The sequence below is a fragment of the Hippopotamus amphibius genome, chromosome 11, assembly GCF_030028045.1.
Source record: "Hippopotamus amphibius kiboko isolate mHipAmp2 chromosome 11, mHipAmp2.hap2, whole genome shotgun sequence".
In the NCBI taxonomy this organism is placed as follows: Eukaryota; Metazoa; Chordata; class Mammalia; order Artiodactyla; family Hippopotamidae; genus Hippopotamus; species Hippopotamus amphibius.
In genome coordinates, this window is record NC_080196.1 from 54653918 (window position 1) to 54670957 (window position 17040).

At 40.4% G+C, this 17040-nt stretch overlaps 1 protein-coding gene across 5 annotated transcripts in view; it reads left to right on the plus strand.

Annotated features, from left to right (window-relative positions):
- PTPN2 (protein tyrosine phosphatase non-receptor type 2) overlaps positions 1-17040 on the plus strand; it is a 67257-nt gene that overhangs the window by 29648 nt on the left and 20569 nt on the right. For all 5 annotated transcript variants that reach the window (XM_057699104.1, XM_057699105.1, XM_057699103.1 and 2 more), the window contains exons 3-5: positions 2505-2605; positions 8542-8640; positions 12151-12288. In XM_057699104.1, coding sequence (XP_057555087.1) covers positions 2505-2605; positions 8542-8640; positions 12151-12288 — 338 coding nt within the window. The remainder of the gene's footprint in view (positions 1-2504; positions 2606-8541; positions 8641-12150; positions 12289-17040) is intronic.

Genomic DNA, 17040 nt, shown 5'->3' on the forward strand with positions numbered 1-17040 from the left:
GATGTTGAGAAATCAGATTTCCTGTGAGGCGTGGTTTGATTGCTTCTGTGGCCTCTCATGCAGTACGTTTACCCTCGTCTTCTCCCTCTTCTGGATCCTGTAAGAGATAGGGAAGAGGGTAACCATGCACTTAGGATGAGGGTTAAGTGCCGGTGGCCCCGAGGTTGTGGGACTCCATCCTTATAGAGTCTCATTTCAGAGGTTTTTGGGCAGAATCAACTGCTTTGGGAGAGCAGAAAGCGTGTAACTTTCTGAGTTTTTTCCTAACTCAGAAGTCAGAAGTTTGGTTTGGAGTGAACTGTTCACAGATTTAGGGCTGACCAGTCGTGACGGGCAGGGAGAGGAGACACTTGACCTCAGGTGTAAAGGGGACCCGTGTCACCCTCACGGGTATTTCAGATCAGACAGTAAGTGGGTCTTCGTGGGAGAAGAGGCTTTGTCTCTCTTTGTTATTGTTGCCAGAGAATATAAGTCATCAAGTCACAATTCCTCATAAAAAGACTTTGATAGTTTCACTTCCTGAAATGTGTATACTTATTTTGTAGATAGTATTAGTGATACATTTTATTTAACACAAGAAACTCTTACATTTTTTCTGTACTCTTCTGAATCAAGAAGTTAATGCTTATCTTAATGGGACAGAAGAATTAAAATGATTTGGCGTATTTGAAAGTTAAAAAAAAAAAAATCAGTCCTGAGGAGAAAACATAGGTTAAGTCAACACTTGTAGCCAGTTCTGAATAGCTAGAGTTTTCCCAAGGATTACCTTCCTTTTTGGGGAGTGCCTTTCAGGTAGTGCCCTGCTCCCCACTGGTCAGCACTTGGGCTCCAGGGAACAGATCTGTGCTTCTGGGGGTGTGTGATTCGTGTTTTTAATGAGCTGGAGTGAAACCAGGTATAGATGTTAACACTGGCGGGAAAATAACAGTGAATCCAGTTCAAAGTCGTGAAGGCAGGGTGTCAGATACCCTTAAAACACCCTTGAGGTCTTTCTCCAGGCTTATGGAAGGGTCTGGATGACCTGCCAGGTAACCGAAAACCCAGCACCCTGTAGGGGAACCTTCCTGGTGCTTATGGGTTCTTGCTTCTTTTGCCAAGTTGCTTTTTTCACTTGTGCAATAGATATGATTAATCTCTGGGGTTTGTGTTCTTTCTGTGATTACAACATGAGGAAATACATTCCTTTGGTATTATATTTTAGTGGAACTTGAATTTTAGGGATTCTGTAGTATTCTAAAAGCATGCATTATTCTTCTAATATGTATTATCTAGGAGGCATATGGTCCTTATTTTGTTAATTATATAGCCAACTTTTTTACTCTCTCACATAACAGTTAAAGAGTGATCGAACTGTTAAAAAAAAAAGTGACTGTTTAAAAAAAAGTGACTGTTGACATCATCTTTCCGAGAACACTAGTATAAGTGATTTACTATAACAAGATCTTTGCTTTTCCTGTTGGCAAATGACATGTAATATTTACAGAGGTCTTGGGTTCAGTCCAGCAGAAATATCTCACGTAAATTGATGTGTGAAACTAAGGCCATTAAACTAAAGCCATTTCTTTTCTGTGGAGATAATGTGAACAGTTTTTTAGTTTAAAAGTGGGGGATACAGTGGTTATTGGGTGTTTCCTTGAGGGGAGCAGTTTATACAGAATGTATTCTCTAGTTAGACATCAGACACACATGTAGGTTATAATTCAGTTGTATGCCTCTGCCAGTCATGTATGTAGAATTCTTAGTTAACAATGATTCTGTATCTGAGTTAACAATGATTCTGTTATTATACACGTGTTTCCTCGCACAGTGTCTTGCTTTTCTTCCTTTCCCACCAAAATGAGCACAAAGTTTTGTGCTCCATGTATTTAAATTAGCATTAATTCTAAATCTGTGAGATTTTCATGTTTAAAAACTAGAAATATATCTAAACTGTTATAACACAATCTAAGTAATGACGTATCTTTAGTTGTCTTTTAAAGAATTGGAATATCCCAAGTGTGTTAAATATAGTTTAGCAATTAATCTAATTATATAATTAAGTGCCAAAACCTGTTTAAATATAGTTGAATGCAGATCTGTTGAGGAATGAAGAAAATGAAAGTTACTTTGGGGACCTGGTCTTATTTATTTCAAGCCATTATTTTTTGTAGGTAGACTTATTAGTTCTTAGGCACCAAGAATCTTAACCATCTTCTTACTTTTAGGAAGATAGGTGCTTTATTCCTTTTACTATGTTTTACTCTGGTCAGTTTTTCTAGTTAAACAGCAGCTAATCTACCACTAACAGAAGCACTTCCTTCCAACACACAGTGACAGACAAAAGGATTTCATCTTTGTAATTCCTTTTAAAAAAGGCAATAATTTGGAATTTGACTCTACTGTGGTGCTAATTTATTTGTCTTTGTTTCTTCTGTCATTTTATAAATACCCAGAAAATTAATATTAAAATAAAAAAGAAATGCAAGTTTGAAAATGACAGTATGGTTTATCATTCTCTCTTTCAGATGATCACAGTCGTGTTAAATTGCAGAATGCTGAAAATGATTATATTAATGCCAGCTTAATTGACATAGAAGAGGCACAGAGGAGTTACATCTTAACACAGGCAAGTGGTGTGATGTGGAGCAGATGCCTGACTGCCGTTCTTGTGCTTGGTGTACTTTAAAACATAGTGAGAAGTGTGTCTTGACCTCTTTTGGAGATGAAATGCTATTTCAGTTTTTTCTGTTGTTATGGAATGAATGGTGTTGGTGTTTTGTGCCTGTGTATATTTAAGATAAAAGTAATTTTTAATGTTACCCTTTCTCTGAAGGAAAGTTGTTCGTGAAATCTGGCCAGGCCAGTTCTTTGCTGGCTGGTCGTCCTCCTGGCTTCGTATTGAGTATTTGGTACAAGGCCCTGGTTTGTCGATGCTGTGTTCCCTTCTCACTTCACTTGAATCAGTACCAGAGGCTGTCTTGAAAGCTCTTCTCTGCCCCACCCCAGCATATATTTTCAGAGTGTGGACAGGCCTAGGATGTTAGGGCAGGTGAGGGTGTGAGCCTGGTGTCCAGACCACCAATGGGAGGCTGAAAGCCCGCCGGCCCTTTGGCCTCTTGCTGGATCACTTCTTAGCGCACTGGCCGCACCCATGTTCCAACAGCACTTCTCTTCTACTCTGAGAACCAGAAATGATTTTGGTTTATCCACACTAGCTACTCTTTGTTTATCAAATAATAAATTTAATTAACAGTGCTATGATTTCTCTCAGTGATTTTTAAATATTCAAAAGATAAGCTGTATTATTCAGTATCTTGTGATAACCAATAATGGAAAGTAATTTGAAAAAATATATATAACTGAATCACTTTGCTGTATACCTATAACTAACATAATATTGTAAATCAACTATACTTAAATTTTGAAAAAGATAAGCTGTATTTTCATAATGTTTGAGATTTTTAAAGAACCAATTTCAGGTCAGAATAACCTGTTACTGACAGTGAACACCATTGAAAATGGTAAGATATTCAAATGAATGTAACTGTGAACTGTTAGACTATCTCTGATTCACAGGAAATGAGAATTACTCTTTTTTACTTGAAGTAAAGCAGCTCCTGTAAATCAAAAAGAAAAAGAGAATCTAAGGAAAAAACTGCAAAGAACATAAATTCACAATTCAAAGAAAAGAAATAAAGATAGGTAATATACATATGAAAAGATGCTCACTTTTTCTAGTAATTAGGGAATATAAGTTTAAACCAGCAGGGACTTCCCTGGTGGCGCAGTGGTTATGACTCCATGCTCCCAATGCAGGGGTCCAGGTTCAGTCCCTGGTCAGGGAACTAGATCCCACATGCATGCTGCAACTAAGGAGCCTGTGTGCCACAACTGAGGAGCCTGCCTGCCATAACTAAGGAGCTCACAAGCTGCAACTAATGAGCCAGTGAGCCACAACTAAGGAGCCCACCTACCACAATTAAGATCTGACACAACTAACTAAATAAATAAATGGAATTAAAAAAAATTTAAACCAGCAATCAGTACCACTTTTCACCTGTCAGATCAGCAGAGATTTAAAAGTTATAGTACTCAGTGGTCTAATATGTAAAGACATAAAGATATATGTGAGGGTATTTGTTACAACTTACTTTTCATAGCATAGGCCCAGAAATAGTAGGGCTGAAACAATCTGTAAGGGGCTGGCTAAATAAATTATACACATGCTATTCATACTTATTATTTCTGGGAATTAGGAAAAAATAATTTGCCATTTTCTTTAATATCTAATTTGCCATTTTCTGTAATATTTGAAGTTTTTCTTATGCACATTCATGATGTTGTTAATAAACTCATTTTTAGAGTTAAAAAAATTTACTTCCTATTTGAAAAAAGCATGTTAAGAAATAGAAAGAATAATTACCCTAGATACCTTATCACATCCTTTTTCTTACTTGCTCTCTTTTTTTCAGTCTTATTTATCCATTCTCCTTTCTCATCTTAGTCTCTAAAGATGTAGTTGTTTCTCAAGATTTTGGTTTAGGTTTTTTCCCCATCCAGTCTGCACTCATCACTTAACTCTCTGGAACCACATTTTGAACTTTTGTATCATAAGAAAGTGTCTGTGCGTGTGTCCTGGTCTAGCTTCTTCACCCAGCAGAGCTTTGAGTACCTTCTTTGTGGCAGCATTGTTGGAACAGAACAGCCATTCATAAAACTGCCGTTAGGAACTTCACATCCTAGTGGGAAGTAAAATTAACAGGTAGCAGCTAGCAGTCTTTTATTTATTTTTTTATTGAACTACAGTTGATTTACCATACTGTGTTAGTTTAAGGTGTACAGCAAAGTGATTCAGTTATATATATATATATATATATATATATATATATATATATACACACATACATGCACACATACATCTATATCTATTCTTTTTCAGATTCTTTTCCCTTTAGGTTATTACAAGATACTGAACATAGTTCCCTGAGCTACACAATAATTCCTTGTTTTATATATGGTAGTGTGTATCTGTTAATCCCAAACTCCTAATTTATCCCTTCTCCCCTTTGCCCTTTGGTAACCGTTATCATGTTTTCTATATCTGTGAGTCTGTTTCTGTTTTGTAAATAAGTTCTTTTGTATCATATTTTATATTCCACATGATATCATACAATATTTGTCTTTGTCTAAATTACTTTGCTTAAAGTGATAATCTCTAGGTTCATCCATTTTGCTGCATTATTTTATTATTTTTTTATGGCGGAGCAGTATTCCATTGTATGTATGTACCACATCTTCTTTATCCATTCATCTGTGGATGGACACTTAGATGGCTTGCATGTCTTGGCTGTTGTAAATAGTAACAGCTGGCAATTTTTAATTGTTCTATATTTTATGTGTTTTGTATAATTTAAGCCTCAGGATAAGCCTCTGTGGTAAGTACTGTTATTATCCTTATGTTAACACAAGGAATCACCTAAAGAGACAAAGGAACTTCAGATAAATTTATGAAGGTCATACAACAAGTAGAATGAGGCCTGGATGAAGCTACATGGTTTCCATGGACTGCATGGTTCTGCTCTTCATTATTCAAATCTGCTGCCTTGAAACTACTGTGTGACCTTGGACATGTTACTTAATTCCCCAAGCCTGTACTGTCGTCCCTCTGTATCTGTGGGGGTTTGCTTCCAGGACCCTCTACAGATGTCAAAGCCCATGGGTGCTCAAGAGCATAGTTGTCCTTCTCTGTCCTCGGGATTCCACATACACAGATTCAACCAATCTCAGGTTGTGTGTTACGTTTGCCATCTGAGGTTGGTTGATTCTGCAGTTGCGGAACCCATGGATGAGAGGGCCAACTGTGTATTTATTGAAAAAAATCCTCATATGTGTGGACCCCTGCAGTTCAAACCTGTGTTGTTCAAGAGTCAAGTGTGTATCTGTATTATCGATGTACATCTCTATTGTCTATAGAACAATGCTGATAAAAACTCATATAGTACCTAATACTGCGGTAAGTACTCCATGGAGTATTTATTGTGGTGTTTGTTACTGTTTTTTATTAGTAGTTACAATGATAGTTAATAATCCTTTTGTAAATCCTTTTTGTAAAAACATTGAAAATCCCATCACAAAAAAGAACATGCCTAACTCATACCCTAGTGGTCTTATTTAAACCTCCTGCCCACGTTGGACAGTTTCTTTGTGTCCTGACTGAGGCCCTCCCGCCTCATTCTAAATGGGGCTCAGAAGCCTGTCTTCAGCTTTTTCTTATTTCCTGAGTCCCACCCCTGGCTCCACCCCCCGCCCCATATTTTCCAACATCCATCTGGGTGTTTTTACCCACATGACCAATTGATGTCATAAATTCTCTCGAACTCTTTTTTTCTTTTCTTTCTTTCCTTCTTTCTTTTTAAACCAAGCCAGCCCCCAGTCCTCATGTGTCAAATTCTTTCCTTTTTTTCTGCAGCCTGCCCTTCTTCAGAGCTCTCTTAAATTTTATCTGCACCAGTGCAGTGGGTTTTTAACTTATTTCCTTGCCACCAGTCCCTCCTTTCTAATCGATCTTTAACAGTTACACCAGAAGTATTTTTGTGACATACGGATCTGGTCATGTCCCTTTACTCCTTCAAAAGTTCAGTGACCATTTCCTGCATCTGAGACCCTCCCACTCTGCAGGTGCAGTTTCCTGCCATGTTCCTCCACGCCGCCCTCAGTGATCCAGTTGTCTTTTCCCAGATGTGCCCTAAACTTGCACATGCCTCGCCGTATGCTGGGAATGGACCCTGATTCCCACCCCCTCCTTCCTGCATGTCAGCGCCCTTGTCATTTTTAAGGCTCTGCGCTGATGTCCTTCCTGCTCCTGCAGATCTGATGGTTTACCCCTTGCTCTCGGGGTGCTCGATGTTTCAGTTCCTCGCCTCTATTTTGAGCCCTTTGACAGCTGAGACTGCTTTTGCCTTTGTACCTAGTACATTGGAACAGAGAACCACGCACAGAAAATATTTCAAAGGATAGAGAAAACCAGAGATGCTAAATGTTTATTATAACTCCAGTTGTTCTGAGTGTCCTTTGTTGCTTATTATTTTTGTCACTTTTTTCCTCTGATTTTTATGAAAATTTAAAATGTATGTATCAGTCTCTTGGTATAGATCTTCATTTTGCAGAAGAAAATAGATAGTATAGCCAATAAATGGAAGGGCTGAGAACCCCTCTCCCCTTTCAGAACCACTAACAGAATGTGTGTGTATGTGTGTACACACTAAGGAGTAACTTCATTGGTGAGCTGATCTGTCCATTTTTTTAGATGAAAGAAAAGACATTCATTTTACCAGGGATCTTCTCTTGCGGTTTTAACCTTCACACTGGTTTTGGAAGTAGCTCAAACTGGATAATATGCATGGGATGAGGGGAACAGTCCCTCAAACCTGAGGGTGCAGCTCCTCAGGATTCTCGATCCCTTCATAGCATTTGTATAACTTAGAGCTTAGAATTTATTAATTCAAATAGTATTTACGGAACACCTGCTACATACCAGCGATACAACTGCCCTAAAGCTGTTCTCAGTGTAGCACCACTGGAATTGCCTTGTCTTCCATGAGGAGCTGAAGCTCCAGGCAGACTGGCCCTGGCGTCCTGCAAGGTGAATGCTTTTGAGTTACTCGAGGTACAGTCAAACCTCATTCATGTTAACCTTCACTCTCGAAAAATAGTTAAAGTTTGGGCATGGCCTTCTCGTCTCTTGTTTGCCCTTTCTTTTGTCCTCTGCTACCATTAATCAAATTTGAAGGTAATTGGAAATTCATAATATGCCTTGATTTTTTTTCCCCCGTGGCAGTATTGTGATATGCACCGTTGCCCCTTTTAACTCTACTCTTGAGGTCACACGTTCTGTGGTTTTGTAGATTAACAGTTTCATAGTGGTTCAGGTGCTTTGAAATTTCTGCTTTTTCTGGAATCCTCTTTGTAGCTAACTTGGGTTGGTTGCAGGCCTGTCTGGCACAAACTCCCTACTCTGCGGGGCTGCCCTCATCATGGAAGGCAGGGCCACTTGTTCTGTGGTGGAGACCAGAGGGGACAGAAATCACCTTTGCCTGCCTCCTCTGCAGCTAGAACGTAACCGGTAGATGTTGGTGCCTGCGGTTTTGACTTTGGTTTGCTTGTAGGTTGTGCGTGAGTACTGCAGCCACCTTAGGACAGCAGTGCCAGTGAAGCAGGTGGTGGCAGCGGCAGGTTTGGGTAGCTTCCCAGGCCCACTCCCCTTTGGGCAAAACCTCATCTTGACACCCAAGCCTGATTCTCCAGCCCTCAACTCTGAAAGCCACATGAGAGCCTGAAAATTTTTCTTTTCTGCCTAAGTAAATAAAAGTCAGTTTTGACCACTGATAATCAAAAATGCTAACTAGTAAAGACCTATTTTTAGTTCAAGTGGATTTAAAGTCTCTGTTTACTCATTATGATCTGATGCGCGGTTCTCAGATGAGAAGCTTCCCTGAAGGAGTTTCCTTGGAGCCTTTCTCTGTCCCTCTTCTCTTACCTACTTTTTCTTCTCTATTCTTACAGGGTCCACTTCCTAATACAGGTTGTCATTTCTGGCTCATGGTTTGGCAGCAAAAGACCAAAGCAGTTGTCATGCTGAACCGAATAGTGGAGAAAGAATCGGTGAGTAATGCTCAATATTTACAACTTAGTGTACTGCCTGTGACTGTTAACTCATACATGTTTTCTTAGTGCTTTTGGAATATTCGTTCATTAGTTTTGGCCTTTAATTGCTAAAGGCTAGTAGTCAGGGTGATTCTGACCAGAAGAACTAATGTATCCTTTTCCTTTATTACCTTAAATATTTAAATAACAATTGCGGACCACTATCCTCCAAAATATAAGTATGATGGAGCCAGTACTGACTAGTAGTGGCACTTAGATCTTTGGAATCCCTAGGCTTTATCAGAATCTTTACTCTTTATTATTATCAAAACCCTGGAAATTTTATAGAAGATTAAAGTGACAGGTTTCTAAAACCTTTATAAATTACCATTGGCTCTTAGGTCACGAGGCAGTGAGTTGGAAGTGTATAAATTTATTGACATTTGAAGTACAGTCTGAACCCAGTGCTAATTAGTGATGTGACTTTGGTTAAGTCTTTCAGCTTCTGTGGTTTTAGGGTCCTCTTCTGTCAAACATGTAAATTAGAAAATACTGTCTGTCAGGTCTCTTCCAGCCCTGAGGTCTTAGACTGCTCTACTTCTTCAGAGTCCTGATTCTTCCTTTTTTCTAAATGAATAGTTTCCAGTGCCAGTTTTCAATGATAGTGAAGGTTTTTCTAGTCTGTTTCAGATCTGAAGTGGCATTGCCATACCAGAGTGTCTAGCTACGTCAGCGTAGTCATTTACGGTGGTTTTTGTGCTTCAAGTGATGGGGCGCTGTTGGTTGGGACATTTTGAGCAGTATTGCCTCCTGGAGGATAATAAGTTTCATTCCTCATCATGCAGTATAATTACTATAATGAAAGGATAAGACTGCCACCAGAAATCAGAAATCATATTTATGATGGTTGGTTCTAGATGTTTAGTAAGAGTCAGGTTTAATTGTCGAGGGAAGGTTACCTCGTGTGTGGTGGCATAATGTCTTCAGTGTAATGATGTTGGCAGCTGTTGCTGGTCAGTGTTTAGTTAATGAATTAGGGGTTACAAAAAGCGACATTCTAGTTTTATCATTTATTCTTGAGTTTTTGTTGAAATACTTCTATTAAAAAAAGACCTCGCACTCTAGTTACTTGGTCACTTTTAAATAGGTAAAACAGTTTCAAAAGAAGTTGATTCCCTAGTGTCCTCAACATGTGACCACTTAGGTTTTCTTGCTGTGGGGGCAGGGCAGGAGGGGATCAGGTACCATGAGGTCATGGATTTAAACGGCCTTGATTCATTTCACTCCATGGCAGTTATTATCCTTGTTTGTGGTCAAATTGTCCCTTCATCGGCCAGCAGGAAGCTCTTCAGGTTGGGCCCAGAGTTCTTTTACACAGACCCACGAGTCTTAACAGCTGCCTTGCTGTCTGGAATGACTATTGCAGCCTCGTCTTAAACTCTTGTGTAAGAATCAGCCATTCCTTTAAGAAGCCTTGGTTTCTTTCAGTGGGCAGTGGTATTTCAGGATCACAACACAAATAGGGATGCTTGTTGCTACTGCGTTGGTCTTTTCAGTAAACAGAGGTAAGGAAAAATATATCTGTGTGTTACGATAACACAGCACTAGTGTTCATACTGATATTTCTGATTCAGATTTAGGACAGTGGGGTTGGCTCACCCCTTTCTACTCTTTTTATCTTTTACAGTGTTTTCCATACCATGAATTCTGGTTCTCAAAGATACAAGTGATGTCGAATATCTTACGGTGACTCATTTGCTTTGTCCCATGTTGCACACTGAAAATACTCATAATAATAAAATCAACTCCATCACCAAAATAACTACTGAAGACAAATTTAAAATGTTTTGTTTTTCCCATTCTCTGTTTTTTTTTAAGTTGTACTTTTTGTACATTGTCAGAGTTTATATAGCACATTACAGTCTTTCTTGTGTCCCTTTTGTGTAGGTCTGTGTCTGTCGAGGTGTCTCTCCAGGCATTCTGTCTGTAGCTCATACTCCAGAGGACCCTGAGGAGGGACTCTGGGCACCATAGTCCCCGATGTCTTATGTGCTGATGACAGTTCATCTGCTGTCTCAGTGCTTAAAAGTCAGTTTGGTAGCATGTAATAAAAATCTTTGGCTCATATCTGCTTTTCTTTGAGCAGCTTAAATGTATTCCTGCATTTCCTTCTGGCATTACAAATTACTGTCGAAGTCACATGGACATCTTACTTTATTTCCTTTATATGTCACTTATTCTTTTTACCTAGGTTACCCAAAGGATTTTTTCCTTCAAATCCTGTTAATTTTACTGAGACATGTCTGTGTTGGTCATTCTGGGTCAGTTTGTGCAGGGGCATAGTGTGCTCTTTCAAATGTGATTCAGACATTTTTTCTTTCCTTAAAGAAAATTTATTGAATTATACTTGTTGACATTTATTCTGTTCCCTTGCTTGCGTTGGTACCAGTTCTTCTCTTGGGTCCTCCTATTACATATGTGTTAGATTTTCTTTGCCTGTTTTTTACGTTTCTCACATTTTCTCTGATCCTGTTTGTCCCTCTTGTCATTTTTTTTTTTATTTTAAAAATGTCCTTTTTCTCTGAAGGCATCATCTGTTGTGTTTATTCACATCTCTTTTCCCTTTAGTTTAATTAAGTTAGTCTTTGTTTATGAAATGATGTGTTGTATTATTTCTGATTCATTTTTCTCTTCTGTCACCTCATTTCTGAGTTTTTCTAATTCTGATTTATGCTCTTTCACTTCTTGTCATTTTTTTAAATGTCTTTTACCACCTTTTGAACTCTTAGCTCATAGTATTCATTTGTTTTGGAAGCATTTTTATTGTTTGTTATTTGTAGCTATCTGTGATTTGGAAAAAGAGAAATGACCATATCTTACAAGGATTTTTTTTGGTGTTTTTTCCTAATGAAATGAATCCAACTCACCTTACCTCAGCCTGCTGGCCTCATAATTTGGCTTTTGGGAACATGCTTTTGTCACAAATATGAATTCCATGTCAGTAGTTCTGCCAAAATGTAACAACTCTAGGCAAAGGGGGCATATCTTCTAATTCTTTCCCCTGACTTTATTTTAGTAAGTAGGTATGTATGCAATGTTATTTCTAGATATATAGTATTTAGTAGCAAATTAACAGGTATTTATGGAAAATACTTGTAAAGTAAAGCCTTTTCAATACTGTTTGAAGATAAGATTCTTGCAAGAGTTTGATATTTACAGAAACGTAAAGTGAATGCCAGTATGATGTTAAAATATAAAAATGACAAATTGATTTTCATTTTATGAACATGATATCTATTTATGGGGGGTTTTTTTGGTATATAAGTTACAGGAACATTTTGTAAACCTGCTTTTGTTAGATGTCAATCTTACTAAAATACATTATACATCAAACATAGTGTGAGTGTTCTTAGATTTGGGCACTTGAAAAATATATAGCGTGTGTGTGGTGTGTTTCCCTTTCCACCTTTTTATGGTTTCATTATGTCTATAAACTAAAAAACGTCGTATGCATATTCTTAAATTTAGGTTAAATGCGCACAGTACTGGCCGACAAAGGACAACCGAGAAATGCTGTTTAAGGAAACAGGCTTCAGTGTGAAGTTCCTGTCGGAAGATGTCAAGTCCTATTACACAGTCCATCTGCTGCAGTTAGGAAACACCAGTGTAAGACTTTTCATGCCCAGATGATGGGCTTTGTATGATGATTTTGAGGATTATTCTTTGTTCTTAGATTTGAAGCTTGAGGCAGCCCATTCATTTCAATAATACCTATAATAGTGTACAGTCATAATCATTTCCTTGTAGATTTTGTTCCTATATGTGGTAGCTCTCTGAGGACTGTCAAGAAACCCTAGAAACTAAGAATTTTAAAGTTCAGGTTGATATTTGAGGATTCAGAATAACTTATTAAAATTATTTGGGGATTAAGAGAGAAGTCTTTAGAGTCAGGCTCACCTGGATTCACATCCAGCTCTGCTACTTAGTGGACCTGCTCCCAGACCTCCTGAAGCCTCTCATCTGTGGAATGGAGATGGTGGTGCCTCCTCTCAGGGCAGTTGTGGGTCAGGTGAGGATGTGTGTGCAGTGGCACAGGTGCAGAGCAGGTGCCCAGTAAATGCCAGCTCTGATACTTACAACCATTGAAAGTGTTGTTAGTTCAAGGGATTCATCACACGGAAATTTGTCGTTATTGACTGGGTCAAAATGGTGAAATAAATTTAGCATATGGTGTGAAGAACATTTACTTGGATTTTTTCCAGAAATACAGCCTCATTGCTTGGTACTTGGTTGACAGCCACAGGGTGGGGTCAAGATATTTCTCACCTCTTCCCACTTACCTCTTTGCCTTCTTTGGTTCATATTAGAATAACTAGAAAATATGAAATAAGAGTGATTCTGAGATGCTCTCAGAATCTACAAAAACTAGAAAATAGGAAAATGTCCGAAAATGGCTTCAGGAATGTATCTAGTCTATAAAGCGAGATACTGTTATTTAGTTAAGTATTAAGAAAATTGAGGGATTAACGTGTGATCATTGACCAAAAAAAACCAAAAAACAAAAAAAAACTTTGTGGAGAAAGGAGATGCGTACACTTTCTGGATATGCAGAAATACCTTTGTGGTTGACCTCCTGAAACACCTCTCTGTTTTTATTAGGTACTGTAAGCACAGGTGTGTGCCGAGTGCTTAAGGCCGGGTCCAGCTTCCATGACATTCATAGCTAAGCTTATTATAGGATCTCTTAGGTCATCCAGGGAGGAGCCTTCTTTATGAATCTCCTCATTGTATTCGTTTTGCACCAGTGGTTCCATTTGCACGTACCTTAAGATGTATTGAAATACATCCACTACTGCTTGGTCCTGGTTGTCCAGTGCTCATTCCCAGAAACAGAGCTGTGTTTCCTTAAACTTCTCATGGTTCTCAGAATCATCTTCTCATGGTATTTATTTGTCCCAGGTACCTCATCTGCTTGTGGCTTTAAAATTGATTTAGAAGGAGATAGGCATAGATGTTTTTCTCTGTCCTGAGAATTGATTACACCTCAGTAATAAAATAGAATAACTTTTGTATTCTTTGCGTATCACTTTGCAAAGTATTTTCACATATATATCATTTGACCGACAGTCTTCTTAAAATGTGGATAAAGTAAATATTCTTAATATCCCTGTTTTTCATACTTAAAAAAAATTAACCTGAAAATTCCTTAGGTTAATAGATTTTTTTCCCCATAAATAGATTACTCAGCTAATAAGTGACAGACCAGAATTCAAATCCATATCTCCTAACTTCTAATGACATGGGACCAAGTCTTTTGCAAAAGATACTAATTGTTGTAAAGGAAGATCCTTGGTTCTAAAGTCTGTGAAGTTGAGGCCACCCTGGGAGCAGGCCAACCAGTACACTTCAGTTGCTGGCAACTGTGTGGTTTCTTAGTGGCCTGCGTTCAGAGTCCACCATAATTAAACAGCGACAGTTTATGTTCTACTTTACAATCTTTAGTAAGAGCTGGGAGTGTTAGAAGAACAAGGTAGCGTTTCAGTAGGAGAGGCACAATTGCACTTAGTTAAGTGTTGAGACTTGGGAACTATGTGGCCTGAGTGGAATCCCAGCTCAGCCTCTCCTGGCTGTGTGACTGGTACCATTTTATTTAACCTCTGTGCCTCCGTATTCTCATTTGCAAAATGAGGATGATGACACACCTGCCTCGCAGGGCTGTTAAAACGATCGAGTGAACTAATGCTGTGATGTTGCCTCAGACTCAGTGTGGAATCCCCCGTTGTCAGTGGCTCCCTTGGTGACGGAGTGTGTTGGGAAGGGCTGTAGGATCCAGGGCAACGGAGGACAAGCTGAGGGAGAGGAGGTGATGATGAAATGGGGGAGGGACAGCCGGCCTCACCTGCAGGTCTGGGTGGAGGTTCCTGAGGTTCAGAGGACCAGGGTGCTTCTAAAGGAGTCCGGCTTGTGCCTCTTAACAGATCTGGGGCCATAGCTGCCTCCCGTCAGGCCCTGCTCCGTGGAGACCTCACATCTGACAGAGCAGTAAAGTACCAGCAGCCCTTTCCAGCGTCCTGATGAGAGCTCAGAGAGTGAACTTTCTGCCCCAAGTGAAGAGATTCCATATCTGCTTTTAAAAGGGGCCTCGTGACTTAAGCTATGGAGGTAGTTTGAGGGGCTTTTAAAATCCAAGGTCATCTGGAGAGCTTGTCTTTTGGGCTTTTCTCTTCAGTTGACCTTCACTGTTTTCTGTAGTGTCCTTGGCCAGCTTTATGTGTATCAAATTCCAGGAAGACTGTTGTCAGCTGAGCTCTGTCAGCCGAGCTCTGTTTCTCTGTCCCTGTAGATTTGCCCAGAGCAGCACCTGAGCGTCCTCCTCTCCTGTTTATCTGTGTCCTGTGCACCCTTCCGTCTAGCTTGTGCCCATTTCTTGCTTCAGTCACTTAATATACCTGTGATACATACATCTTCTTACGCCTCACTCTGTAGTTTAAATTGAACCATTTCCCAGCTCGTGCAGCACTTGTGCATGTGTACATTTTGACACTATAACAAGGTTTTCAGCTCCCCATGGGCGGGGTCCTTACCTGTTGCCCTTGTACTCCCTCTGCGGTTGCACTGAGTACCCTGTTCACCACCCCACACCTGAGTGCTTGTCCTGAGACTCGGCTTGGTCCTTACACCAGACTCTGGGAAGCCCTTCTGTGGCAGGTGCAGGAGTCCCTGGCCAGCCCCATCCTGGCCCTGGCCTCTCCTGTACTAGCTCGCCCCTCCGTGCCTCGGGCGTTGCCCTGCCCCCTGCCCTCACGCTCTCCTCCCCTCCCCACCTGGGGGTTCCGGTCATCTTCCAGAGCGGGTTCCGGTCATCTTCCAGAGTGGGTTACGGTGACCACGTATTTAACACGGCCAGTGAGTCCATCCTGCAGGAGCTGGTGAGGGATTGAATCAGGGCAGTGACCCGACCACCAGGGAGGCAGGGTCGACATGCTGGCTTCTCTCCAGGGGGAGCAGAAATACAGGTGAGGAGGTTGGAAACATGGAGAGGTTACAGTTGATGGGAGCGTAGCAGCAAGTGTCGTTGTGTGAGAAATCGTGCAGGCGTTGCCTCGTTTACTCCTCACAGCAGCCTTGTGAGATAATCTCTTTCTTAAACCCCATTTACAGATGACAAAACTGGGGCTTGTGAAAGTCTTGGAAGCACAACTTTGCTACCTTCTATCTGTGCCTAAAGTGTGAAAATTGGGCCTGGGGCTGTAGAGCTGTATAGATTTTTTTAATCATAATTAGAAAATGTATAGCCTTCTTCATATTGATAACAATAATAGTTAACTTGCATTTGAATGGCTCTAGACAGCATGCAGTTAAATTGCCCCCAGGCTCACAGCTCCTGTCTTGTACCTGCTCTGCTCATAGCTTAGCTTCCTGGCCTCCACTGACAATGAACTTGTCATCTGATTCAAAGACTTTGCATTTAGAATTCTTCAAAAAACATTTTGCCCTAAGGAGAACAGTTAACCACTGACCTCTTTGTGCAGAGGGTGGTGCCTGTGATGCAGTGTTTTATGGAGAAAACTGGGCTGGCTTCTGTGGCCCTGCTGGAGTGGGGTGGGAGGGGCAGCAGTGAGAAGGGCTGGAGGCCTAACTGGGTGTCACAGGAGGACTGAGGGGCTCCGCCACTGAGGAGGAGAGAAGGGCGTGTCCGTTGGTCTGAAACCAGGAGTTTGTTGGAAACCGTGGAGTCTAAATGTAAAGACTGTCCAGAATAAAGATGAATTTCCTTTTAGCTCTCTACCTTTTGGAACCCTTTTCCCTGTCTCTTTTTTTTCCAGCATGAAAAAGAGGGAAGAGGTATCCAGTCGTGCATATAAACTTTTTTTTTTTATACCAGAGTAGTAAACATATGGATCTTATTACTTCATATGGTCCTTTGGGAATTGCGTGATTTTTGTGAGCTGTGTTTTTTGAATCTTGTTTCAGTAGGGGTGAATTAATAAAAAATTAACCTCTAAGAAGTTGTTTAGTCTGGTCCTGTAGGGGAAGAAAAAGGCAGATTTTCAAATATCTATTAGTGAGGAAGACTATGTAATGCAAACAGTGGTGAGCATTTCTGGGAACTGGCTTTGAGCATCCCAGACAGTGTGACCTGAATTTGAAAGAAAGAGGCCACTAATCTTGAGCCAGAATCATACAAGCAAAGAAAAAGCAAGTAGTCGCCCAGGGTTGTGGGGTAACCGTGGGTTTGGGGCCAGGGGGTGATGCATATTTGAACCTACACCACATAGGCCGCACCCTAGGGAGCGCTCCCATGGGAGTAGGGCCCTGGCGCCACCCCTCCCAGGCCTGGGAGCTCCAGCAGGTCCACGCGGACCTGACTGAGGACCACGTGGACCAAGTCTGGCCTGCCGCGCATGGTCAGAACAT